Source organism: Heteronotia binoei, chromosome 17, assembly GCF_032191835.1.
Source record: "Heteronotia binoei isolate CCM8104 ecotype False Entrance Well chromosome 17, APGP_CSIRO_Hbin_v1, whole genome shotgun sequence".
Lineage (NCBI taxonomy): Eukaryota > Metazoa > Chordata > Lepidosauria > Squamata > Gekkonidae > Heteronotia > Heteronotia binoei.
In genome coordinates this window covers 13,555,689-13,583,566 of record NC_083239.1, presented here as the reverse complement: position 1 = coordinate 13,583,566, position 27,878 = coordinate 13,555,689, and the positions used below count along the sequence as shown (strand labels likewise).

The 27,878-nt window shown below is 41.1% G+C and overlaps 1 protein-coding gene across 2 annotated transcripts in view; it reads right to left on the bottom strand.

The window, feature by feature from the left end:
- Positions 1–46: 46 nt before the first annotated feature.
- LOC132586115 (protein argonaute-4) overlaps positions 47–27,878 on the bottom strand; it is a 44,544-nt gene continuing 16,712 nt past the window's right edge. For both annotated transcript variants that reach the window (XM_060258065.1, XM_060258066.1), the window contains exons 2-18: positions 20,087–20,252; positions 16,832–16,952; positions 15,889–16,070; positions 15,170–15,306; positions 14,951–15,085; positions 14,335–14,422; positions 13,664–13,811; positions 13,463–13,582; positions 12,727–12,855; positions 12,357–12,490; positions 11,377–11,561; positions 10,975–11,134; positions 9,403–9,718; positions 8,455–8,589; positions 7,662–7,763; positions 6,597–6,796; positions 47–4,086 (exon numbers count right to left, since the gene is read on the bottom strand). In XM_060258065.1, coding sequence (XP_060114048.1) covers positions 3,978–4,086; positions 6,597–6,796; positions 7,662–7,763; positions 8,455–8,589; positions 9,403–9,718; positions 10,975–11,134; positions 11,377–11,561; positions 12,357–12,490; positions 12,727–12,855; positions 13,463–13,582; positions 13,664–13,811; positions 14,335–14,422; positions 14,951–15,085; positions 15,170–15,306; positions 15,889–16,070; positions 16,832–16,952; positions 20,087–20,252 — 2,567 coding nt within the window. In that variant the 3' untranslated portion in view covers positions 47–3,977. The remainder of the gene's footprint in view (positions 4,087–6,596; positions 6,797–7,661; positions 7,764–8,454; positions 8,590–9,402; positions 9,719–10,974; positions 11,135–11,376; positions 11,562–12,356; positions 12,491–12,726; positions 12,856–13,462; positions 13,583–13,663; positions 13,812–14,334; positions 14,423–14,950; positions 15,086–15,169; positions 15,307–15,888; positions 16,071–16,831; positions 16,953–20,086; positions 20,253–27,878) is intronic.

The following is a 27,878-nucleotide window of genomic DNA, read 5'->3' as shown; positions in this document are numbered from 1 at the left end:
AAAATATTTCAGGCTATATTTTTATTATACACCAATAAAGAAAACATTTGGCACACAAATGCCTTTATTATCATTTTTTTGGACACATGAACACAAAATCCCTGCAGGCTAAGAAAAAATACATTGCAGTTATACACAGCCAGCAAATTATTTCAGCGAGGGTCTGCTAACCCCTCTCTCCCAAATAGGGATTTTTGTTTTGTTTTTTCAAAGAAAAAAGTACCTCGTATTGCTATAGACATACATCCAGTCCAATTTTAATAAAATACAATTTAAAACAGTACAAGTCTAACAATATAGAATCAAAGAAAAATACATCGGAAGTCAAAAATGAACAAATGCAAACAAGTTTTACATACAAGTTTCAGGCCCTAGACATAGAAATATCACAAAATTGCTAACAGCAAGGTATAAAGAAAACCCTTTTGTGATATTCACATATGTTCTTTCCTCAAATTGCACAAGGGAAAAAACCTTGCAGCTGAAAACAGTATTGATACAATGCCCTCCAAGCTCTCCTTTCCTAAAATGAAAGCAGAGCAACAGCCTTGCTATTGAGCAAGAAGAGAAGGAAAAAAAATTCTACAGCACATCCACGAAGGTAGTTGGGGGAGTTGGGGAGATGGAGCTGCGTGAAGATATCAGAACAAAAAAAGGAAGCCTTGTGCCCACTGAGAGACAAAGGCTTTTTTGATATAAGGAGGAGAGGAGCAGATACGTTTTTGGATCACACGATATGGGCTGCATGGAACTGAGCTGCTGCAGCCCAGTGATTATGCCTCTTTGGAGGTCACCTTTTGGTGCCTGGCAAAGTCACAGCCCCTCACAGCATAGGAGTCAACAAACTGAACCCCACCTAACCGCCCCCCCCCCCCACTGCTACAAACCCAATGCTTCTCAGAACCCTTTCAGGATTGGACTGCTCACAAAAAAGCAGAATAGGTTTGGGGAGGGAGAAAGCAGGAATTTGCTGCATTTTAAATACCAACTGCCCCCTTCCCATTCCCTCCCCCTCACACTCCCATATGCTACATTTGAAAAATCTTCCACAACATATAAACAACAGCCAACAGGCTTTAAACCAAAGGGGAAAAACCTAAACACAATTCCAAACACCCTAAGAACTACAGCTACAGAATGCACGTCTTCCCATTGATTGACACATGCATAACAATTCTGTCCCTTGGGGTGGGGATGCTGAGCTAGCTCTGATCAGCAGTCTCAGCCTCAGCCACACAAAAAATATTGCCGCAATCAGATCTTGTAGTTATTAGTCCTGAAGACATTTTGCTATCGTCCCCCCACCTCCAATAAAGCCTTAGCTTTAAAACATCCCCACCCAAAAGACATCACTGCACTCTTCAGCGATAGCTGAACATTTTTGCACAAAAACATTTCCATTAGAGGGGAGGAAAATAAAGCATAAAGGAAAATAATTCATGAAAAACTCCAAGAAAGTGCAAAAGTTGGCAAAAAGTTTCTCCATAGACTTTTTTTTTTGGATGATAAAATTCATTGTGAGAAAGCAAAAAATAAAAATACAGAAGACTCAACAATAGCTGTGGTCTCTAATGCACAAGAAAGCTTATTTCCCCCCTATGACAGAGGATGAGAAGACCATTTCCGCTAGCCCTGGCCTTGTTCTCTTCTTTCATGTCAGGTTAGCCAGAACCTAGTTGAGGTTCCTCTGTCTGCACAGTTTGAGGTTCAAAGAGCTGGCCACCTTGCAGGCGGGCTAATAAAGGACCTCTCTCTGCCCTGCCTGTGCAAGAGATGCCTGGTGCGGTGACACCTGCCTGCCTTTTCTGCATGCCTTCCCTTGTCTCTCAGCCATGCTCTTACCTAGTGCAATAAAACAAAACCCTACACACTAAACAGGTGCTTATACACTTCAAGGTGCCTCAGTTCTCCATATGTTAGGGCCAGCAGGAGTTCGATTCTTGCACCTTCTCCCTGAACAAGTATTTAAGAAAAAAAAGGAAAGGAAAGGAAAAGGAAAGAAAAGAAAAGAAAAGCAGCAGGCTAACTGAAGCAGTGGTTACTCTCCTTCCCCATGTCCTGATTATTACCCAACTGAGGTATTCTTTTGAAAGAGAAAGAGAGAAAACCTAGTATTCTCAACCTATCTAGCATTAGGGATCCAAGCTGAACTTGTTTCACTCCCATATCCAAGAAGGAAGAGGAAACTTTAAACGCTGGTCGTTCTCCCACTGCAACGTACAATTCTGGAAGGAGCTTGCAAAACTTCTTTATGAAGACTAACTTCAGCTGAATGAGAGTATTAGAAATGTAAACTTTCATTTATTTACAAGCTTTATGTCAAAGACTGAAGGAAATCAGAACCACAACAGCATACCTGCTGACCTCTCGAGGGCCGGTTACGAAACCTCACAAGGTCAGGACTCTGCAACACCATCTGCCCATTTCAGAGACTTTCAGAGTGCAATTATTGGCAAAATTCCCAATGTTCACAGTGGTGTCACATCATGTAGGTTAAAAATTAGGGACTTAAAGCATCTTGCGCTAACACTTACAAGCTAGTTTCAATGTAACACTACCCCATCTGCAGCTCACTCCCGCTTTTGAATTATGTATTTTAGTGGGAAGGACTCAAGCAAATAAGAGTCCTAATTTATAGAAACAGGTCAGGATCAATATTAAATTTACACTTCACACATGCTATTGAATGTTACTGTACATGCGGGCAACCTAAATCATCAGAGGAACAAAGTTTTAAAATGCTGGTAAAAATCTTCAGATTGCAACTGTCACACTATACACAGCTATACATATTGGCAAAGCCTTTCCTATGCGGAACACCCACTTTCCAAGCTTATATAAAAAAGGGGGGGGCAGACAGACCAATGGTGAATATAAAACAGTTAAAAATAATCATTTGTAAAAAGCATGAAGGGAGCCTCTTCTGATCCACTTTTAAGAACTGTCAAATTTTCTCCGTAGGACAGTTAAGAGTCAACCCTACATGAGATCAGTTGGCTGTAACTCATGTAAAGTTCAGCTAGAAAAGTTACTGCCAGGGTACTTAAAAAAAATATTTATTGCCAAAGTTAAAACCTTCTATGAAAAAGAGTATTAAAAATGACTGATTCATCAAACACAGCAGCATAAAATGGGCACTTTTTGTAATGTCTGAAAAAATACCTAAAACTAATCTTTTAGAACTTTGTCACTTACTTTTTAAGAGGGGGAAGCAGTTCAGCATTGCGAAGCGCACGGCAGCAGCTGCATGTTTTGTTTAGATCTGTTGAACGGCACTGCCGTCTGCTTACACTACACATTCACAGAACAAGAACCACCAAGATGAATTCGCAGTAATAGTGCAATTGCTTTTGCAGCCCATGACTGCCAAGAGATTTACAAAGAGGACTAGGAAAACTGGACAAAGAAAAGAAAAACAGCAATACCTCTGAAAATTAATGTTTGTTGAAAGGCGTTTTACAGTAAAAGTTCAATTTATAAAGTCTATCTATCTATATTTATATATGTATGGCCCCCCCACATAGCAGAACAGTGGAATAAGATGGTTTGCCATTCTGGAGACTCGCTAAACAGTGGGGAAAGCGGCTCAGGAGGAATTCAGCTTTCTTGATCAGCTTAATGGGGGACGATGAAGAGGTAACTCAAAAACTGATTAGCAAAATATTTCAATAAAAACCTTTCGTGCCAAGTCCATTTAAAAACTTGTTTTTAAGGATAATCAGCCTTTCGCGCTTTGAGGTAAAAATTCAGTCCGATGCAAAGACTGTCCTTATGAAATTTCAATTTACTGAAAACCATAAAGTAAAAATGGCTCAATTGTGTATCTGCATCAGACGTTGCTGCAAATGCTGTTTCAGTACAACCCTCCGAAGAGCTGCTGGTGGATACAGCCCAAAACAAAACTGAGCCCTGACCATCAGTAGTAGTTGGAGTGCCCATCCAGGCTGCCACTCTTGCCTCAGCTCCTTGGGTACACATCAGGCAAAATACATTGTGTGCTGGGTGTCGTGATGGATCTGCACTGCCTTGGCTAGCGCTTGAGGATCTCGGCCGTTGCTCTGTCCCGACACATGGCTGCCTTCAGCACTGTAAGAGGCAAGAGACCACTGAGTTAAAAGGCAACCTGTGGTGTAGTTGTTCAAGTTTCTGGCAATCCCCACTCTGCCATGGAAGTTCGATGGGTGACTTTGGGATAGACAATATTACTGTGAAGATAAAAGGGAGGGGGAAACCATACAAGCTGCTTTGCACCCCGCCCCCCCCGGGGAGAAAATTGGGATATAAATATAAAAATAAAAACGAACACTGAGGCACTGTTTCTTGTCTCCTCTCAATTGACCCCACCTTGCCCTCAAGTTCCTTATTCCAGTTATCAGTGTTCACTTAAGATTTAGCCAGGAGCAGGGGGGGCAGCTACTGCTGCATCTTGAGGGGTATCACCTCCTTCCGGTACCCATCCAGTTGCCAGCACAGAGAAAAGTAAGTGTGCACAAAGTGGCAGCAGTGGCAGAACTTACATGCAAGAAACTTTAAATAGGGTAGAGAGCCAACAGCCTTCAAACACTTGTCACATCCATCTTTAACACACTAATTGCTGATGAGAAACTTTGAGAAGCAGATGTGGGACAGAAAACTTTCCAGTGCATTTTTTCTGTGAAAATTTTTCCATTTCTGAAGATTCGTTGTTTTGTATAGTCAGCAATAGATGCCAGTTAATGTAATATTAGGCAAGCTAAGCAGTTTAAAAGTTGTAATTATCCACAAGAATTGTGTGAAAGAGTACAACTATAGAGGGGAGTACAACTATACATATAATTAAATTAAAAATATCAAGTTATGAATTCACCTGATCAGGTTAACTCAAAATTCAAACTCTTCTCATTTGTCTCCCTCTCATATGGTGAAAAGGATACTGTAATCATCAATAGTGTGGACATAGCAAGTGCTGCCATGAAAAGTGAGGAAACAGAGGTATTCCTCCACAGAACAGTATTAAATTTTGTTGAAACAAAGATGTCTGCAGCATATCTTGCTGTTTTGCGAGTGACCTTAAATAAACACAAGTATAGCCACCTTCAAGAAGGGTTTAGATAAAAATATGGAGCACAGGTCCATCAGTGGCTATTAGCCACAGTGTATGTGTGTATATAAAATTTTTTGCCACTGTGTGACACAGAGTGTTGGACTTGATGGGCCGTTGGCCTGATCCAACATGGCTTCTCTTATGTTCTTATGTTAAACACCAACAGTTTCCAGTGCTTCCCCATCTCTGCTTTGAACAATGTAAAGGAAATACATACATTATAAAACTTGTGTATACAGCTCGGAATTTGTTGTAACTTTACATTTAAACATGAGGCTTACTCTTCTCCCAATAATATACTGCAATTTAGGTGTCTGAATTGTTATTAGGATATAAAGTTGTCATGAGGTATTTTGTAAACTTTGGGTTACTAAGTGCAAGTCAAAACAAATGCACTAATCAGATCATGCTCTACATAGGGCACTGCATAATGTTTCAATGCATATTCTTCTGGAAAACCCATATAACTGGTAGGAAGACCTGATCACCAATAAACTTTTGCTCATACCACAGCACTTAGAACATTCTTTTCACTCATTCAGGCAAGTGCTGAGAAGAACCCGGATCTAAGATAAACTCATCTCATCATGCCCCTCCTCCCCAAGTGGGACTTATCTCAGATTCACATCAGGCAGGGCACCCACACACCTGCACACAACACTCAATACCAAACAACTCAATGGGACAAGATGAATGGGCCCACTGCATCAGTGCTGTTGGCCCTTGTGGAGAAGGGAGTTTGACCCTCATGTCATTCAAACTATACATTTTTAAACTTCTGTACATTTTAAAAACTGCTGTACATATTTAAAATTTCCGTAGGAGGAAAAACAAGTCTTGATGCAAGAAGATGCGTATGAACGGGGAGGCAGGGGAAAGAAAACTTTTAGCAACACATGGGAAGAAAAGTGTGATACTAAGTTCTGATTAATTCTGATGAAGTATGTAACTCTGAAACAGTTCTCTGCAACAGCACTCTCTTCACTGACAACAGTTCACTTGGGCCTAAGGCAAATTCTACCCTTGCCACCAGAAACTGCAACTAAGTATGCAAGAAACTGAACCCAAGATCTTCTTTACCATTGAGCTGTGGCTCCTCCAGAAGTATCCCAGTTTGAGCAAGTGCTCCTTTATCAGCTCAGAAATCCCTTGAACATGGTTCCTTATGTGGTTATGCCCTGCTCATTCAGCCTCAATAACCCCACCCCCCCATCCTCCCTAACCACAGCACTGCAAGCTGAGACACAGTTCTATGCTATAATGTAGGAAAGGAAGAGTCCTCAGTGAGGCCAGGCACATGAATGTTGCCTATAAGCAAGGGCAAACAGCCAGCAATGCCACACTCGCCCCTAATTTTACAACAGACTTTCCTTCAAAACAACTGTAGAACCAGCTGAAACCAGCTGTAGAACATGATGAAAGGAGGGAAACCAACCTTTGAGATTACCATTTGCATAGAGTACAACCTAACAAGAGCACACGTTTTTATTCCAAGCCCCTGGCAACTCCTCACCTGTCGTGGTCTTTGTCCACAAGATGGTACCTTGCCCTAAAGGCTACCAGCCTGGCATAGTACGCCGGAGCAGGGATTGAGACAGACCGTGTGCACCGGACGTAAGTGTGACACAGCTGGTATGTCAGCAGCTGCAATTCGTCAGCAGTGAAGCAGTTGTCATCCCACAAGACTTGATAGTGAGAAGGGCGGCTGGTTCCCTGAGCAGGAGAAGAGCAGTAAATCCATCACAAATTGAGAACACTGACAACGCTTAAGAAAGATGACTAGATGCCTGCAAAGTTCGAGTCCAGTGGCAGCTTTAAGGCCAACGAAGTCTAATTCTGGTTTCCGTGTGCATGCACACTTCATCAGCATACACACAGGAAGCTTATAACCAGAATTAAACTTCGTTAGTCTTAAATGTGCCGCTGGACTCAAACTTTGTCCTGGCGCTTCAGACCAACATTGCTACCCACTTGAATCTATCTTCATAGGTACCTGTTAGTGATGGTTTTTGCCCCTCCTTTCTAAAGGCTGCAGTTTACACACCCAGGGACTGATAATCAAGATTTTTCTGGGGGAAAGTTTTCTCAAGTCATCGGTGAATGCTATTCACCAAGAAAAACAGCATAATATATTAATAACAGAATAATATATTACAGCAAGTATAATATAGCAGTTAGCATGTTCGACTACAATCTGGGAGACAGAGGTTCAGATCCCTCCTCTGCCATGGAAGCTTGCTGGGTGACCTTGGGCTGGGTGACCTTGGGCCAGTCACTTCACAGGTTGTTGTGAGGATAAAATGGAAAACAGGATAACTATCCAAGCGGCTTTGGATCCTCATTGTTGGAGAAAGACTGGAAATCAATGAAGCAAGTAAAAAAAGGGGGGGATTATGGCAGTGGCTTCCAGAAGGCACATTATTGTATTCCCACAGGGGTTGAGAGCATCTGTTCCTACATTAAGGCCGCTACATGTCAATGGCTTTTCTGAAAAGCTGCCATTGGTGTACAACAGCCTCAACAGACGTGAAGCTGTGATCAAACCATCAGTAAGAGAAGCAGTAAGAATGCTGCTTACCTGAATCCCTGCATGGCTACAGAGGTAAAAATCGAATTCAGAGGGGTGCGTGATGGTGCTGTCCACAGTAGTGCCTGCTGGAACATTGCCACTTTTTCCAACCTATTAGATTCACTGAGTTAATAAGCAAATTCAACTTTGTTCACAACACAGTTTTAGAACTGCACTGAAGGAGGGTTTTTTTTAAAACTTCCCTGGCCTGAGCAGCAGCATGCACTTTACAACATCAGGCTAGCAAAGTGGGGCAAACCCCAATATTCAGCAACTGGCCAGTTCCTTCCACCAGGGCCCTTTCACCTCACGCATCAGGTACAGCCAGAACAACAATATCCAGTAATACGGAGTACAGCTGTGAAGTATCAGCTGAAAGAGATAATTGTTCCATTGCGGCTATATCTCTTGCCTTTCCTCACCACTCTTCAAATCTCTACAACAACCAAAACCAGTTGTTTACCTCTAGCTTATTTGGAGTACCTGAAAGATGCTACACTGCTGGGTCAGAACTTGTACTATAGCTTCAGCCTCTAAGCCACACTGAAGCTACTGGTTCTCAGTGTGGCCTTTGGGCTGGTCATAATGGGTCAGCAGTAACCTAACAGCAACATGACTGAAAGGATACAACTGATCTAAGAAATTAGGTTTGCAGCTTCTGCATGATGTGTCCGATTACAAGCTACTGTGGCATGAAAAAAGTGGCCTTATGAAATGCACATGCACTTCCCACCTTTTTATAAAGTGTGCAGTTTTCAGAAGGTTCTATCCACCCCACCTTTCCCAATCTTGCATTACCTACCCTTTCAGTTTTGTCAGCACAGAAAAGTCTTGTGTGGTGCCTTTTCTGCACAACAATGTAAGTAATTCCTGGCCTATAGTCTTCCTCCAAACTGATGCAGGCCTTCCGGATTGCTATGAGTTCTGGCCAAGCTACCTAGATTGAGAAAATATTTTAGATGGATACACAACATAGACACAACCTGCAAAAACATTCAAAGCACAACCAACTGCTTTCTATAAAGGAAACGGGTACGGGATGTTTCACTGCTGATCACATAAAGTATAAGCAGAAACTGGCTCATCAAGGTTTAAAAATCACAAGATATAAACAGTTCTCTCACACATTACCATTAAGACAGCCTGCTGGCACACAGCAGACATAACCAGGAAAGCAGTTTAAGCTACACAAATAATCAGTCTTTTCTGCTAGTGCAAATTTTCCATACCTTAAGACCAGCATCTATTGTAAAGCAGTTACTGTAAAACCTCTTGTAAGCAGTTAAGGAGTTATGAAGTTTTAGGACTGAAAGATGCAACAGAAATGCTTTCCACTAAACCATATCCTAGATATAAGAGCAACTCCTTATTTAGATTTTACACATATCCAAACAAATGGCTTCCATCAGGAAAACCGTGGTATTTTTACTTGCTTCACATGAATCCCAAATCATCACTCTGGAAGAAAAATGCAGAAAAGTTACCCAGAATCAGGACCCATCTATGCTCTATTGGTGTTTTCCAACATGCCAAACCTACACAAGAAGTGAAGGAGGTAGACGTGTCCATTGGAGCTGTAAACTCTGATGTCACTGGATGTCTTAGGATCTCAGAACTGGTTCCAGTGGCACAATCTGTTAAGTACATGGTCCTCCCAACAGATTCTCAAAACTGGATGACTCCCGCTTTTGAACATAAACAAGCACCCCATCACACACGCACACACCAGCAACTGTCCCCTGATTAGTACCTGCTTCATCTGCCCTTCTGACACGCCTCCCCTGTAGTAGATAATCCTTGTGGGCTTGAAACGGGTGGATTTATAGAACTGGATCAGCAGTTCTCGCACCATGTTGGTCAGGTCCTGGATCACTTCCTGACTGTATAAAAGCTCCTGGGAAGTTTCCTGGCGGGAGGTCTGAACCCGCACTGTAGCACAGTAGCGACTGGGGTGGCCGTCCATGCTGCCTACTACAGCGGCTATGGAAGGCTTCTTCCCATCCCCAGCAGGTGGGTGAGTGACATCTGCTCCCAGGAAGATCACTGGCTGCTGGAACACTGAGGGCCTGGTCAAAGGGATGAAAAAGAAGAGTTTCATTTCAAAATTCAGGAAGGACAGCTGGACACTAATATTCTACACTCCCAGCTTAACATCGGTCCCTGCTCACACAAATTTAGCCCAGAAGTTTTGCAAACCAAGAACTAAAGCCCAATGTCAGAGGAACAGTGTTGTGCAGTGGCTGGAAGGGTGAGATTTGGAGGTGGGTTCAAATAGTTCAGCAACTGATCAAGCAAAGCAAGAAGTCACATTACTAGTGTTCTGGGTTCAGGTCAACAGAAGTTTGGTTTGGCACAACTGAGCCAGCCAGCTCAGTTATGATTCATACTACTAGTTTCACTGAATTCTCAGCTTCCATTTTTAAAAGGTCTTTAGCCCTTTTCACTCCAGTGGGGGGGGGGGGGGGAGCGTGGTTGCAGCAAGGGACTGGATCAAAGAAAATGGGACCAATATGGCAAGGAACGCGAAGATCTGGGCTTTATCTTTGTCATGTGGCTGCCACCTCAGATTTGCCACAATCTTTCACAACCATCACAGTAAAGTAGGTTTCAGAAAGGCTGCAATAAAGATGGTGAAAAGCAAGAAGGCACACAGATGCACCACAATGTGTGGGAGAGAAATCCTGCTTCATAACAGCATCCAGACCAGGGCAAGCAAACCCGTCACTACTGTAGCGTAAGAACAAAAATAAAATAGCGTGCCACAACACATTCAAATAAAGCAACTATTGATTCAGATCACCACAAGTCTATTTAGAACAGCACATTTTGCATAAAACAGTACATCTGGAAACCTGTAGGTGGAGAGGAAAAGAATGTGGCTTTGTTAGGATTCTGGGAGCAAAATTCTGTGCCGAATCAGTCCACCGATTTGAACAGGCTTGGAGTGCAGTAACCCTGCCCAAAACTGTGCTGCTGGTAACCGGTATACATGTAGTAACAGGAAGAATACAGGCTGTTACATGGAAAAGTGCATCATTCTGGTCACCATAGAGAGATGGAAACTTGAAACCAAAAAAGGAATAAAGGTTTTCTGGCCCTAGGATAGCAACACAGGTGCAATCAAGACGGAGATTTGTTTCTCCATATTTTAATGCTATAAGTAAGAAACCTAGAACATTTTAAATCAAGCAGGATATTCTACAGAACTAGCAGTCTCAAATTCTTGCATTCTAACCCAACAGCAATAATAGGTACATCAAAATCAATTGGGTATGTGCCTACTACATTTAGACCTTTCAATGAGGTTCAAGTGTAATCTGACCTTTGATGTGGTACAAGAACATTGTTTATTCCTCCGAGCTTTGCATTAATCTTCAGACAGAGGTTCGACAGAGTCTGTGGAGAGGTTTTGACAACATTCTTCACCTGAACACACTGGGTGGCCATGCCTAGAAGAGTATCCCCAACACGCTTGACCTCAGCTGAAAACAAAAACAATAAATCCCCTTACATGATATTCCACCTGTTTTACAGTTAGCTGGGCTGGATACTCTGCTCCCATACAAATTAGAAAGAACCAGTTATTTTATCAATGCCAGTTTATATACGCATACTGCAAGTGGAAAAGCTATGCTAATTAGCCAGAGGTATCATTATGCACATATTATCTGACACAGTCATTGTTCTATTACTGTTAATTAAATTATCTTCTCCCCCCACTTACCATAAACTGGCGTCTTTCCTGGGAGGATCACAACTATTAGCTGCAAGCCAACATAAGTTAACTTTAAGTGTTTAAACATGGGCTCCACACTGTCTGCACCCTGTGCATATTTACAGAAGCAAGGCTGTCCTTGGATTGGCATTCCTGCATCCTTGGAGATCTTCCGCAGCTGGTCAGTAAAACTCCTATATAACAAATTCAGATGAAGTCACAGGGGTAGTAAAGCCAACAGTTCAAAATCTCATGCATTAATGGTATTATGATTACACAAGTTCCTGGAGAAGTCTTAACAGTCATTAGCCACGGTATCTAATGGAAACAGCTAAATACATGGACTGAACACCAGATGCTGGGGTCCACCATTAGGAATGGGCACAAACCAAATTACAAACCAAAATTCATCATGAACTGAGCCCAGTTTGTGGTTTTTTTCAAACCTCAGTTCGTGCCATCCTGCCCCCACAAACCTCCCAAGTGGCTTTGGCAGATTTATATGGTTCATGTCAGCAGACTTGCTGGCACTGGGGCTTGGAGAAGCCATCAAAAGAGAACATTGTCTCTTTAAATGCCTTCTCTACACTTCACCACAACTCAGCAAGTGAATTCCATTTTCCCAGTTCATGCCCATCCCTATCAGCCATCTACCCTTTAGTGCACACTCAGTCACCTAGTTACCCACTGTTGGAAACAGAGTACCAGATGAGACAAGCCCTTAATGTGATTCTGCAAGGCATTTTTAAGCTGTCAACTTGCAATTTCTCAGTTTCAATTTCAAGAGTCAAAGCTCCCTTCATCCCACAAGTGATTGTGTGTTGTCTGGCATGCAATCCAAAAGAAATGTAGACTTCTGTGCTGTCAGTTCACTGATTTCCCTTTCACGATAGGACTGCTGGCAGCACAAGACTGCTCAATAAAGAGTAACCAAAAATCAGCTGCAAAAGGGGAAAAAAAATCACTGTGTTCAAAATATTGTTACTTACTTTAACAAGTCTTCCCTGCATTGCTTCTGAGGAGCAAAGCAAGCAACAGCCCAGACTTTGATCTCAATGCCAGCATAGAACTGTTTTCCTCTCATATCCCAAACACCTTGATTTGGTGTAGCAACAGTTTTGTTCTAAATAAAGATTGAAAAATAAGTAGATTTCTAACAAATGTTTTAACAGATGCATATGAGAATAGTTTGTACAGGTGTTCAGTAGATATTTCAGCTTTATCTTTTTAGTACAACTTTCTACTTTAAAAAACCAATAATCCCTCTCAGGTTTGAGCATCCAAAAATGCAACTAGTAATTAAACGCTGCCCAACTATTTGCATAGCGCCCATCTTTGTGCAAACCGTTGAGAACTTACCCGGCCTCCATACTGTAACATCGGTGCAGGCAGCACCCTGCCCGTCAGCTCTGTCATTTCATTATGGACGACAATGCCAAACTCTTTCAGATATGGATCAGGTCCACCTACCATGCTATTACTCTTCACCTGAAGACAGAGAGCAGCTCATGAGCACAAAGTCATCTCTGAATATTTCATCTGTACAAGCCAGGCTTAAGACCAAAGCCAATTAATTCCATTAGTTTCCTTAGACACAGATGAGTCTAAGCAGATCACAAAAACAGGTTATCTGAGACCAAGCATAGTGCAGTGGTTAATACTAGGATCTGGGATGCATGAGTCCAAATCTCTGCCCTGCCAGTAAAGTTTGTTGAGTGACTTTTGTGCCAGCTGCACAGTCTCAGCCTAACCTACCTCACAGGGTTGTTGTGAGGATAAAATGGGAAGAGGAGAATGTATGCTGCTTTGGGTCCCTCTAGGCGAAAAGGCAGAGTACAAATGAAGTAAATAAAGGCAGTCATAGAAGTCATTATTTGACATTAACACACCTTATGTGATCCAGAACATGAGAATCCATCCCCCACCCCTCCAAAAAAAAAAAATCTGACAAACCCAGTGGGATTAGGAATAGCCTGACACTGGACACAAGGAAGCAATTTGGAACAGTAAAGACAGTCTTGTTGTGAGAAGCACATTGTGATTCATGGTTGCAGAGCCTTCTTTTTTTTCATAAGCACAAACCAAAGTTACTCACTAGTCTACTAATTTCTTCCTGCCTATCAGGTGCAGAGCGTGCTGTTGCCTTGATCATAGTCGATGTCTGATTGTCTGTTAGTTTCTTGATACAACGCTGGCCTGCCACTATATTACACACCTAGAACCAGAAAGACAGTATGAAGGGGAGCATGTTGGAATACAACAGAACTGAGGAAATTAAGTTGCCAGATTATTTTACCTCAAGGGGTAAATATGTATGTTTCTGCTCCTGTCCTACTTGGAGGCATGGAAGATGAGGATATTTCAACTGCAGACTGTACTTCTGCTTAAAATACTGAGCTACTGTACATTCCATAGCCTGTCCATTTTCCAACTGCAAAGGGAACCTGGGAGAGAAGATGCATTGCTCTGATCAATTTTCATAAGAAATAACTTCTATCATGTAACTTGAATATTCTTTTCTGACTTCATCCAAAAGTACATTATGTAAGTTAGAATGTGCAACTACTACATATACAAATATGTAAATTAGAATATTTTATTTATTTATACCCCATCCTTTCCCACGAGTGGGCTCTATCGTAAATATACAGCTAATTTAATACAGCATTTTGCTCTTGGGGTATTTGACAATGCAAAGAGAGATTGTTTGTCACTTAACAATATTTACGACGCCCAAGTACTCCAGAGCTTGGATAAGATTATAAACAGCTACATATTTTTAAAGCTATCCAAGCCTAATTATGAAGATGTCAACTTAAATTTGTTAAGTTATGGCATATCTTCATACCTCTCTACAAAAGTTACTCATTCCATCAGGAAGAAAGGCTATGAGCAACCTGAATTTTAAAACTATAGGACAGGCATTCTTTTTCAACTTAAAAGCAAAGCAAGAATGGCCATACTTACGTTTGGTGGCTGGCTGGTCGCCTAGTAACATTGCAAACTCTATATTTTCTCTTCATCTGACCGCAGTGAGTAACCTCTACTTTTAGGCCTGCAAATTCAGGGAGAAATGAGTTTGAGAAAGTGGTTTGATCTCTGATATGGGGTGCCAAGTCTAAAATGCCTCCTCTTGATATTTATATTATGGGACTACCATAAAGTCTACTTTTCATGGATTTCTCTCTCTCAAAAGCTCAGGATAGATTAGTCTTGCCGTCATAACATACACAAGTTTAGAAAGAAAATTATATATAATGAAGCTCCTCACCTATTGCAAGATTAGCTCAAGCTACCTTAGCAGCACAAATAAAAAGATCGGGAACTTCTAAAAGATGCTCAAGTTAGTGTACTTCTGCATGGTTCACAAGCAAGCAAATCCCACAGAATAAGCAATAGTGGCTGACAAATGGTAGACATATGCCATAACTGTCAAATCAATTATGGCTGTGGATCCAACATTCATTGTCTGCTACAAAGATGGGAATACACAGATTTCCCCCCGAAGAAATCAAGCTACTGGTTATTATTTATCCGTTTCTTTCAATATATATAAAAAGGTTCCGTCAATTCAAACACTCACCTCTGATTTCTTTGGTAAACTTAACACGCTGGGAATCTGTAAGGGGCTTTGTTTGTTCATTGATGTTCTGAATGTCTAAGACCTCACACATGAATTCAATAATAGGCTGGGCACGGTAGAAAGCAGTTGCTGATACTATAACAGGAAGGAAAAAAAGGATACTAATACCAAGTTAGGGGGAAAATTTTACGTCATTTAAACAAGGGGGTTCTCACATACCATCTATGTTGAGCATCATGTTCCACATAGCAGGTCTGACAGATTGGTGGAATCCAAACCAGACCTCCCGGCCACCTCCCAAAGGATGGTAATAACCTTCTGGGGGAGAGAAAAAGGAACGGCCCACTGGAGTGTACCTAATGAGAAGGAATTCCAGAGTAATAGCTAGGTTAGTCCATTGCGACAAACATCAACAAGGAGTCTTGTGGTACTTCACGATTAACATATTTATCATAAAACGAGCCTTCATGAACTAGAAGCATTTTATGAATCTCACTAAATACGCTCTAGCTCATGAAGACTACAAAAGGATAGGCATGTAGCAAAATAAAATGGAAGTCCATTGGAACCTTAAGGACTAACAAAACTTACTTCAATATGAGTTTTCATGGGCCACAGCTCATAAAACAGCCTACAAGACCTCTGGTTTCTAGTGAGAATGGATGAGTCTATATATCAGGTTTCTTTCCTCAGACAGGCTTTGCAGATAGGCAGTAGGCTGCTAGCACTCAAAGGGTTTGAGATGTTCTGACAGTGTTACAGTGGACAATGCAAAGGGTGTGGAAAAAATTTTCAGGCCCTGATCAATTACCGAAGTTTTTTTATCCACCAGCTATTTCACCAACATGATGTGAGAAGTGTATCACAAAGACACAGCTAAACTAGCTTCTTCCCTGCATAGAACACAAACCTATTAGAAAGATACCAGAAGAACTCACCTCATAGAGGGAAGGTGCCGGGTAATGACATCAAGTGCTTGTACAGAATCTTCAGGGACTTCATTCAGATGCCCTGCCAGAGCTTCCAGGAGCAGCTGAAGACTCACCACAGACACCCATTGAATTGACACTTTAAAGGTTTGGTCTTTCCCTTCACCAGGAAGAGTGACCTCCATGTCCACCTAAAGGAAACACAATCGTGAAGTATCATTAAGCTATACAGCTGATGCGGAGGCAGATTTTTCTAACTTCATTAATACTAAAATTCTTCGAGAGAGAGCAGCTTGACAAATGAGCTACTTCACTGAAACTTGATCTAGACCATTATGGCAATTTTAGCTGCACTGGATTACATCTGCAGCTGAAATATTTTCACTCTTTTCTCCATTTACAACTCTGAAGGACTTGAAGCACTTAAGTGTTTGGATGCCACAATGTTCTTAGTCCCAGAATGAGTTAAAAAATCAAGAATAATGAAGACTATTACCAATCCTGAAAAGTACAATAAGTTTTAGTTTAAGAATGGATCAAAAGCCCTTTGGAAAAGTCCAAATGAAAAGTCGTCCTTTCCAGACATCAAACATATCCTAGTCAACATTTCTTGCCTTCTCCCACAAAGAAAGATGGCTTGATTCAGACATAATACCAAACCATACTAGTTTGCAAAGTAAGCACAAGGTATCATTTGCCATTTTGGCTGCAATGGCAAAAAAAAAAAGCTTGCTGCAAAAACGAATGTACATGTGAACCAAGCCACTGCTAATGGCCTTTAAATGCCCTTTAAACTCCTGCAAATTGTTCTACTTACATGTGTTTAAAAAAACCTGATACTAATCAATATTTTACACTCCTTCAGTAAGCTGAAAGTTAGGTTAAGCATGATATCTTGAGGATGGAGGTGCTCGGCCTTGGTGCATAGCATCTCAGAAGATTTGTCACCTACCCTATCCCTGCCAATGGGCAGAGGATGTGCAGTGTACATGTTCCTTTTACCATCATATCCAGGCTGCCGATCCCCAAATATCTGCATCTTGAAGTGTCTCACCATGGTATCCACCACCTCCCTAGAAAGAATTGCCAATTAAATAGAGGTTAGTACGAAGGACAAGCCAAATTACAGGCACACACATTTATAATACTGGAAGCCTCCATGTCAAGATGGGGAGGCACCTATAGGACTTAGCTAAACAAGCAGGCATTTACAGAGCATATCAGAAATGTAGTAAAGGACACAGTCAGTGGGATATGTTCATCCCTAAATATAAGCACTACAGAAAGGACAGGAAAGGCGTACTGAGAAGTGGTGGTGTTCTACAAATGAGAAGGAGTGGAGACCAAGTAAAATTAGAAAGCGAACTCCTCTGCAGTTGTTGAGGGTAGAAAAACCAGGCCACAAAAGTAATGTGGTATTGGAATGCATAACTACCTTTCCTGACTAAAACGGTGGCTGATTTTAAGAAAGACAAATCAGAAAGCCCTAAGAAACAAGACACAGTCACAATAGCTGATTTCAACTGCTTTTATGCTGACTGGGTAAACAAACTTTTAGGTCATGACAAAGTAAATTTCTAGATACTATAAATGCTTGTGCCTTGGAACCATTAGCCATGGAACTGGCTAGAGGGGAGAAAACTTAATCCCAAATGGTTTCCAGGACAAGGTGTGGAACACAAACACAAGCAGGTCCATAGCCAGAAAATTCCAGATGGGGGAGCCCACGAGAAAAAATTTTGGATGGAGGGGGCCCCCCTCTGGCGGCCCCCCCTCTGGCCTCAATCTTCATGCCGCTCTGGTGGCCCCGCCCCCCTCCACACAGCACCTTCCCCTCCCTCCTAACTCACCAACGTGATGAAACAGTAAAGAGCAGGCTTCAGGGGCTCTTTCAAAGCACCCACACACCCCGCTGGTGGAAAAAGCCACTCTGAGGCCGGCAGTTCCTACAGCAGCTTTCTGGCGTGCTCAGGACATTCAGCGCTGAACTTGCTGATAGCCCCGGAAAGCTGGTGTACGAACTGCCAGCCTTGGAGCGGCTTTTCCCACTGGTGGGGAGGGGGTGGCTTTGAAAGAGCCCCTGAAGCCCACTCTTCACTGTTTTGCCATATTGGTGAGTTGGGAGGGAGGGGGAGGCGCCAATGGAGTGGGGTGGGGGCTGCCAAAGCGGAGCAGAGAGAGTGGGGGCCGAGGAATGGAGGGGCCATAAAAGTCCAAGGGGGGGGGCTGGGGGGCCTCCCCACCCCCACGGCTACGGGCCTGAACACAAGAGAAATGACTGGGAACAGTGGCCAACATATATGGAAAATTGCCCAAAAAATTCAGCACAGTTATAGTTGTTTTCAAAAAAAAAAAGTTGTTCTCTTCCTTGCTGAGGATGCTGGGCAGATATCCATGCCAGAACAGCAATTTCTGGGGAGGATTTCTAAAGTAGATGAAATATGAAATTCTGTGGCAAACAGATCAAAAAGTAACATTCCTAGGCCTGGATGGCACACATCTGAGAGTTCCTAAAGAACTTAAAAGTGACATCGCTGATCTCTCTAAGCAATGGACTACCCATCACTAAAAGCAGCATCACAATAGAGGATTACAAAGTACCAAACACAATGTCAGTTTTTAAAAGGGACCCAGCATGAAGTCAGGAAATCACAGATCAGTTAGCCTAATGGTGTTCTGCGTCAAATGAAATAAAACATTAAATATAGGTTTATTATGCATCTAGATTCAAGTCTGCTGGCGAAGATTACCATGGTTTCTGCAAAGCAAAGCCCTGCCCCACTGCCTTTTGAAGTGGCTTTGAGAATGGCAACAAGCATGACACAGAAATAGTGTGGCAGATATATATTTGGGTGCCTTAAGAACTTTTGTGAAAAAGTCTTTCATCAAAGGCTCTGGAACAGATTTGGCTGTCAAAGGACAGGTTGGTAACTGGTTCAAGAATAAATAAAGCAGAAAGCAGGAGTAAAGAGCTCCAGAACACTCTCTTCAAACAAGGCAAAAAATTGGCAAACATTCAATGGAAATAAGTGTAGAATGCAAAAGACCCCTTACTTCATATGGACATATGAAGCTGCCTTCTACTGAATCAGACCCTTGGTCCATCACAGTCAGTATTGCCTTCTCAGACTGGCAGCGGCTCTCCAGGGTCTCAAGCTGAGGTTTTTCACACCTATTTGCCTGGGCCCTTTTTTGGAGATGCCAGGGATTGAACCTGGGACCTTCTGCTTCCCAAGCAGATGCTCTACCACTGAGCCACCGTCCCTCATACACTCATAGGGCCTTAACTGTTGATTTTAAGCCAGAAATCAGTGAGCTGCTCTAAGCAAAGTTCATCTAGCCTGTGATGATAGGGGAAAAGTAATCATCATACTAATAATTAATACTTGAAAATAAAACAGCATCACAATAACTACGTATAATATGGCTACAATCTGAGTATTGTGTGTAGTTTACATCACAAGAATATTGTAGGGATGGGGAAGGCCCAGAAAACAACATCCATACTAACTCTGGCAAGGAAAGTCTAAATGTTCAAGGGGGTTGGAGATTATAAAAATGGGATCCTAATAAAGATGTTTATGTATGGTGCGGAGAAAGCACATTTTTGTCACCCTCTCCTATTAATACTGAATTTGGAATCAATGAAATTGATGACAAGAAGAAGATACTTCAGACAACATATAGTCAGCGAATTCACTGTCATGCATCCATTAACTGAGGACAGGCCTATCATCAGCTATTAGCTATGAAATCTCCATGATCATTGGTCGCATGCCACTGAATAAGGGCTGCAAGGGTGCAACAGAGAAGGTTCCTGGCTTTGTGCCTTATCTGTGGAATCCCCATAGAAAATCTAGTTCTCATTTGTGGTAGTCTGAATAATATGGACCTTGAGTATGATCCAGAACAGTTCCTATTTTTTGTCACATATATTTATACATATTTTATCTGCCTGAAGATAAATAAGAGGCATATAAGTTTAGTCAAAGAATAAGGTAGTTTCTACACAATACCAGCTTCTCATCAGGTTTGTTGAAAGTTGAGTACAGGAGCATTCCATAGTTCTTCTGGTTCTTAAACAATTAATTTTAGTATCCTAAAGCTTAACGTACATTTTAGTTTTTCACTCAAACCACCTACTGAAAAATGTACAATAGCTGGAGGATAGTTACAAATGTTCTACATGCTATCAAATTAGCCATACCTGTTCACCCTTCGGGGACGTTTTTCTGGTTTGATATCCACATCATAATGATAAACATCAATTTTAGGGATCTGCACCTGGAAATGATTGGCTAAGAGACGGATTGGTTTCCCAACTGTCCCCAGGCCAGGGCGACGGGGCGGCTGGAAAAGGCTGGCTGGTGGCCCTGTGAAAAATGGGAAAAGATTGAAAAGAGCACCTACTGGCAATTAATTCCATCAAAACTATTCCAGTAACCTAGTTTGAGACGGTATGCCATTTGTTTTCTTAAAGACTTAATTTACTTCCCCAGGTGATGCTACGCAACACACTATTCCACAGCTTACAGTTCTAGCCAATATTCATTGATACAGCACACATCCAAACCAAAGACTGCCAAAGTGACCTTAGTCACCATTTATATGCAGTCTTGCTTCTTTATGGTCTATAAAATTAAATCTTCATGAGCTATTTTTTTAGTTGTTATCAGTTCTTCACAGTGCCCAGAAAAGATGAGACCTCAGCAGACTTTTGCATCATTCTATTACTTTGGTCATTGTCTAATGCAATCAATGTCTGTGTTCTAATAAAAAAAATAGTGAAGGCCAAGCTTGTTACATTCCACATGACAGGTTACTACACAATTAAGAGCAGAAAAAAACCCTTAAGTACCCCAGATGTTTGGCCTGCAGGTGTTCTATCTATTCTAAGCCTATGCAACTCTCAAACAGTTTGAAAATATGGATAATGTTCACTTCAAAGATGGACAACTGTTTACAACAGGTTAACAATAACCTATGGTCAGCCAAGGTAACTCTATTATACCAGAATTCACAGCTGAGATGGGGGGAAACTCCTATCTACTCTCTCCCCTACACACTCTCCCCCTACACAGTTCATAGATCTTTGTTTACTTCCATATTATTATAAGGTATTTTTCCTAAACAAAAAGCCCCAAATATCTTAGCTTTTCTTCATTGGAAAAGTTACTTGAAAATCATCCCCCAACTGGTACTATTAAAAGGTGAGATTACTTTCAAGAGCTCATGCTACAGAGCTGTGCCTTCTTGAGTCAAAAAATAACACTTCTTGGCTACTTGGGCACTCCAGAGAAGATTCATTAATCCTCTGAAGTCTGAAGTAGCATAGTTATAGACCACTGACCTGATCAGAGAGATTATATGGGGAATATATCTGAGGCTTGCAGCGCCAGCAATTTTTGTGAAGTCCATTATTTAAGTAATTCACTCTCAATTTCTGGTTTAGCTTTCTGTATTTATATTGCACTTTTTCTTAAGTGGTATGGTTTATTTCCTTCATTTACACCCTGCCTTTCTCCACACTGGGGAAGCAAAGTGCCTTATGTCATTTGCTCCTTCATTTTATCTGCATAATAAGCCTTTGAGGCAGGTTAGGCTGAGAGTATGTGATTGACTCAAGGTCAACCAACAAGCTTTATTGTGGGGATTCAGACCAGATTCTAGTCTGACACATTAACCACTATGCTCTGCTGGCTCTCAAGAATGTTTTTCCCTCAGCCACTCTTACAACACACACACCCCTTGAAAGTAGGGCCAGTATCTGGAAATGGGTTGAGAAGCTGGCTTGTCAAAGACCACTGAGTGAGTTCATGGTTCTGATGAGGCTGAAACCAAAGACATTTTGCTGGACTGTATCAGCTCTACAGAATTTAAAGAAGAGTAAATTAAAGTATATTTTCCATATGAATACATGTTATTCCCATTCTGGAAACTTTCTGTCTCAGAAAATTATGTAGACAGGCCAAAAGCAGGAGTTGCTTGCTAGAGAGCACAATAGGGTAGAGAGTCCCAGAATTCAAGTGTCAGGCCCTTGAGCAAGCAGCAATGGCTCCAGTCTGGTTGACACTGCAATAATGTGGTAAGAATACATATCAAAAACTGTAAACTGCCCCTTTGGGTTCTCTGTTAATATTCTAAGTCTCGTCAATAAAGCAACTTTTATTAAACCATTCTTTTACATAAGGGGATTCTGTATTTTCCCAGTTTACTCCTATAACCATATTGGCAATAATGAACAGAAAAAACTAGCTCGATATTCACATAGCCTTGCAAGTATTCCAACAGTATTATCTTAGATTCAAGAGGTATGTTGTCACCTAGCATTTCAGTAACAACCTCTGCTTCATTTCTACCCCAACTTTCTCACAAAGGTGACTCATTGCAGATAGCAAAAATTAAAAATACATTAAAAGCAATACAATATATGTAAAAACTAGTAACTTCAAAAGAACTACCTAGAAAAAATAGAATATTTCCACCAACATTAAACTATATAAATAAAAAGCAAAATAAAAAACCAAACATTTGCTATGTTTTATTACTATTTAGATAGCTAATTCAAGAGAAAGACTGTGGTCCTAACATGGATAATAGATTCAGATGGGTAGCTGTGTTGGTCTGATGCAACAGAACAAAGTTGGAGTCCAATGGCACCTTTAAGACCAACAAGGTTTAATTCTGGTTAAAAGATTCTGTGTGCATGCATGCATGCACATGAAAGCTTATACCCAGAACTAAACTTTGTTGGACTTAAAGGTGCCACTGGACTCAAACTTTGTTCTATGATTAATAGTAGTGGGAGAACGGTATTTTTAAAAATATATTTTAAAGTATTTTTATTTAAAAGTATTTTTTAAATGTGTGGCTTTACTTCACATTTAAATCAATGTGCACTGCCATACCATAATGAGGGTTTGGGGGAGGGGAATTAACATAAAAGCAAAATTTTCCCTCAGGTGAAAGCACTTCTAAGTGAAAGAGCCAATCCTCATGAAATGGGCAGATTTCTGTTCAAATTTCAGAATATGAAGTCTGCTATTAGCACTGCATGCCATAACAAAAATAGCTTAAAACTTAACATGCTCATGATTCATCAGGTAGTTCAGAAGATCCTGGTTTAAACTGGTAACACCAACTGCAAAGCAACACCATGTAACAGTCACTTGTATTTCATAGAGTTAAATAGAAAGCCAGAGTTGAATCCTTACAAAAAACAAACAGCACAGGAAGAAAAGTGTACCCATGCAGCTTCCATAGTTGTGAGTACTTTACCATTCCCAAGAAAACAGAATCTTACTTTTCTGCCAATGCAATAATTAAAGGGATTAACTAATCTGTGTTTAAGACATCACTTTATCAACTTCACTGATAAATTTAGGTTCCTGATTACAAATAGCCTTAATGTTTTACTACTTCATGAAGTTTCATATACACAAATATCTTCATAGCAAAGCTTTAGTTTAAATGCAGATGTTTGGAAGTAATAAGTGTCTTCCAGACATTTTAAAGACATCAATGTAGTATGCAATTCACAAAGCCATATGCTCAAGGACTAAATTTATACATGACCATTTTAGCTCCTGTAATAAGAAACCTAAAAGGTTAATATGCAATTAAAGAGCCGAACAGTAAAAACAAAGCGTAAAAAAATCATAAATCAACATACATGTATTTATTGTTGAAAGCTAAAACCATTTAAGGGCCCATCATAAGCCTCTATCCTATGTAAAAGCATGAAACCTCAATGGGAACCCACTCAACTTGACCTGACGCGTTTCGACCTAAATTGGTCTTCTTCAGAGGTCAGAAAGGTAAGTACACATAATGGCCCATAATACAGAACAGAATAAAACAATACAACAATGCTGGACAACAAGGAAATTTAGTGAAGTGACAAAGGCTTAGAGATATTCTTGACGCCTCTTGTTCTATAGCCTTATGTCTTAATCAAGAGCATACCTATAGCATTCAGTGTTTTTTGTATGATCTAGTAAAGTCAGAGCCTATGTGCCAAGAGTTGTGTGTCATTTTAGCTCCTGCCCATATTTCTTTCTTGATAAGACAACTTTCACAATCAAACATCTACCAACATGAGCCTACCACATATATCTTGGCATACATGTGAAGACAGAAGCCAAAAAGCCCAAGAGATCTGATAATGCTTTACAAAAATAAGCCAGCTCACACAACTGCTTTGCACATGGCAACGTACTTTCTGAGTCCTAACTAAATAATACATGTGGATAACACTTCTTCTAAATGATTTGTAACAAGCAAAGCCACAATTCAGCATGCCACTTTGGCAGAGGGCTTGACCATGCTTTTATTTCTGCTCTGCAACATTAACAGAATACATCTTAAGCCCCAGAATATATGTAAATCTTGCACTACTTGACCTCCTGGCCTCATTTTACAATAACCACCCCACCCCTTTCTTCTGTTTCTACCCATTAATATACACTTCTGCCCAGTAGGTGCAGTGCTTTATATCTCTGACAAGCTGGGCTTTGGCTCATGAATGCTTATGGCACAATACTTTTGTTTAGACTGGAGTGCCAAAAGATTCTTTCACAGGATGAAAGCTTATGTCAGTGTGCAAGTCTGACTTGTGCCAACAATAAACAATGCAAAGGACTTGTCTGCCAAGTGCACAAGGCAACATAGACCAAAAAAGAACACCCATTCAAGCCATTTTGTGAATCAGCCTTATTGCATCTTCACTTACTTGTCATTGTGGGTAGAATGCTGTGTTTACGGGCAGGAATTTCTGAGTTTGTATACCACTTTGAGCTCTTTGAGGAACCTGCTTATGTTCAAAAACCTGCTGGTGTTCCTCTTTCTTAAGAACAGGAAAAGAAGTTAGCTAACAACATGAAGCTGTGGTGGTGGAACCCACATATGTGTACTTTACTTGCTGAAGTAACTTTTTAAAAAAACAAAACCAAAAGATTCACCTCACAATAAAACCTCCTGCACTCTTTCTGTCCCTAGCACCACAGGACACACTCTTCCCCAAATCATATACCATAAAGAAAAACGTAGAGAACTATATTTATGCAGAAGAACTATATGAACGTCAAAATGATTTTCCACAGAAAATTAGAAAGACAAGTTAATCTAAAAAAAAAAATTCATTCAAAACTCAAATTTAAAAAAGCATTGAGGAAATGGGCCTTGATTCATTTGAAACACAGGGCAGATTACAGACAAATAGTTAAGCGATTTGGCTTCACAGCTGTGGACAGCCAAAAATGAAAGGTATCTAGGTCGAGGACCTGTCTACCTTAGGGACCGTCTCTCCCCATATGAACCCCAGAGAGCACTGAGGTCAGCCGGGAAAAACCTGTTGACTATTCCCGGACCGAGAGAGGTGAAGTTGCAATGTACCCGCAATCGGGCCTTCTCCTCTATAGCTCCGAGCCTATGGAACCAACTTCCAGAGGAAATGCGGGCCCTGCGGGACCTTGAACAGTTCCGCAGGGCCTGCAAGACCTTCCTCTTCCAACTGGCTTTCGCTGATGAAAACGGAAATTGCTAAGGAAACCGCCATCATAAAAGCAAACATAAAGTAAACATAGCATTAGCACTTTTATTAATTTAATTTAATTTAATCTTAAAACTTAAGCAGATTTTTAATTAAATGTTCATGTTGTTTAACTGTAATTTTATCTATCTGTATAGCTAAACTTGAATTGTGTTGTTAGCCGCCCTGAGCCTGCTCCGGCGGGGAGGGCGGGATATAAATAAAATTTTGTTGTTGTTGTTACACCAAATCAAGCCTGAATGCTTCCCAAAAGCCAAAACAACTAAATTAAGGCTATAATACTTTGGTCACATCATAAGAAGAGAAGACTCACCAGAAAACACAATAATGCTAGGAAAAGCTGAAGATGAGGAAAACCCACAATGGGATCGATTGACTCAATAAAGGAAGTCACCACAGCCTTTAGTTTGCAAAACGTGAACAAGGCTGTCACTGATAGGACACTTGAGGTCATTAATTCATAGGGTTATCATAAATTGGAAGTAATTTCATGGTACTAACCCTGAAAAAAGGACTACTCTGACTAAACATAAGACTCCCCCCAGTAATCTCAATTTACAGCAAAAAAGGGGTGGGATTAGATAAACTGTTCCAACAAAGTATCCTAGGACCAGGCCATACACCCTGAATTTAGCTCAGAAAAAAACTTGCAACCAGTCTAGCTCAAAGGATCAACATCGCATCCTAGAAACTAACATCTGACAAGTCATGCTGTTATGTATTGGACTAGTATAAACTTCAAGGGCAGTCTGGTATCAAAAAGCAATACAGAAATAAAGTTGAGTGGTCACACAACAGCACATTCAAGTTGAGCAGTTACCATAGCATACATTACAGGGACCAAGACTCCAGGAAAGGGAACAGCTGGCACTAACAAAGATCACAGAACATACTGCTAGCCACAAAGCAACACAAAAGCAGTACTGTGTCTAGGACTCCTCCAAACTACATTTTTCTCTCTTTCAAGAGGAAGAAGAGCTGGTTTTTATACCCCACTCTTCACCACCAAAAGGAGTCTCAGAGCAGCTTTCAATTGCTTTCTTTTCCTCTCCCCACAGCAGGCACCCTGTGAGAGCTCTGAGAGAACTGTGGCTGACCCAAGGTCACCCAGCTGGCTGCATGTGGAGGAGTGGGGAATCACACCCAGTTGTCCAGATTAGAGTCCTCTGCTCTTAACCACTACACTACACTGCTATCAAGAGTAACCCCCTCAAGAAAAAGCATTTCCCCGAAGCACCAATCAACAGACTTTCCTGTCAGCATCTGTCTCATTTGGACTGGACAGTTTATTTGCCCTCATGCAGCACATTACTGAGTTCAAACAGACATTCAAGTTACAAACCTAATACATAGGAAAGGAAGAGGGAAACCTAGCTGTCACTTGTGTAACAGCAATGTGGCCAAAACTCCTAGTGAAATCACCCAGTTCTTTCACGTAGATGTTAAAAAACATGAACACAGAGGCAGCTGCCTTAGAAATCTTCCCCAGTACCAGCTGAGGTTCTTTTAAATGAAGATGCTCAAGACCTTGTGCATGCAACACGATTGCCTTCCTCTGGGCCCTCCTTAAACAAGCACCAAGAGAATCCCAAGAATCTTGCAAGCCACCTCACGCAAGGCAGAGCAACAGCACCCCAGCACTGGAAACTTCCCTGCAAGGTAGGAATGGAACCATTGCAATTCAGTGCATCCCCCAAGCAGCCCAGGAGACACCATAACCTAGAGCTACCAAGAGATTCAGGATCACACACAGCCCTGTACAAATCATCCATAAGACAACCCAAAGTGCTTTTCATTCTGAACCCTGCCCCTTGAAATACAAGTTGGAAAGGATCTCATTCTGTGTCATCCAGAAGAACCTGATTTTTTTTTTCATTTTAATATGTTTTAACTAAATAGTTAATCTGTGTATTATTGTGGCTTAACTATTTGTCTGTAATCCGCCCTGAGCCCGCTTGCAGGGAGGGTGGAATATAAATTTGAAATATAAATAAACCTACAGCTGGTAAGTGACTGCCCTCTCAACCACTTTGCCCAGTAAAGCAAGCTTGAAGATCAAAAAATTTCTAACACAAGAAGATCCATGCAGATAGCTTTATTCCCCTGCAAGACAACTCTAGTAACTACCTATCTACAAGGCAATTCCTATTGCTCCTTCCCACAAAGTTCCCTCAAATTTTTCCTTTAATAGGTTAGTAATCAACCAAGTATAGCTGTTTACTAGCCAAGATAAACTGAGATTAAGTGGACAAATTGTAAGAGGTCAAAGCATTATCAACACCCTCAGGTATAAGCAACTGAAATTCATGACAGAATCATGCTATGGATTTTTTTCTGAAAGTAAGAACCAGCAAGTAATTTTATCCAGAAAAATACTACTTCAAATTTCCAGTGTGCTACCTCAATTAACAGCAATTCTAGAGGCAGGAAGGTTGACCTAATTATACCT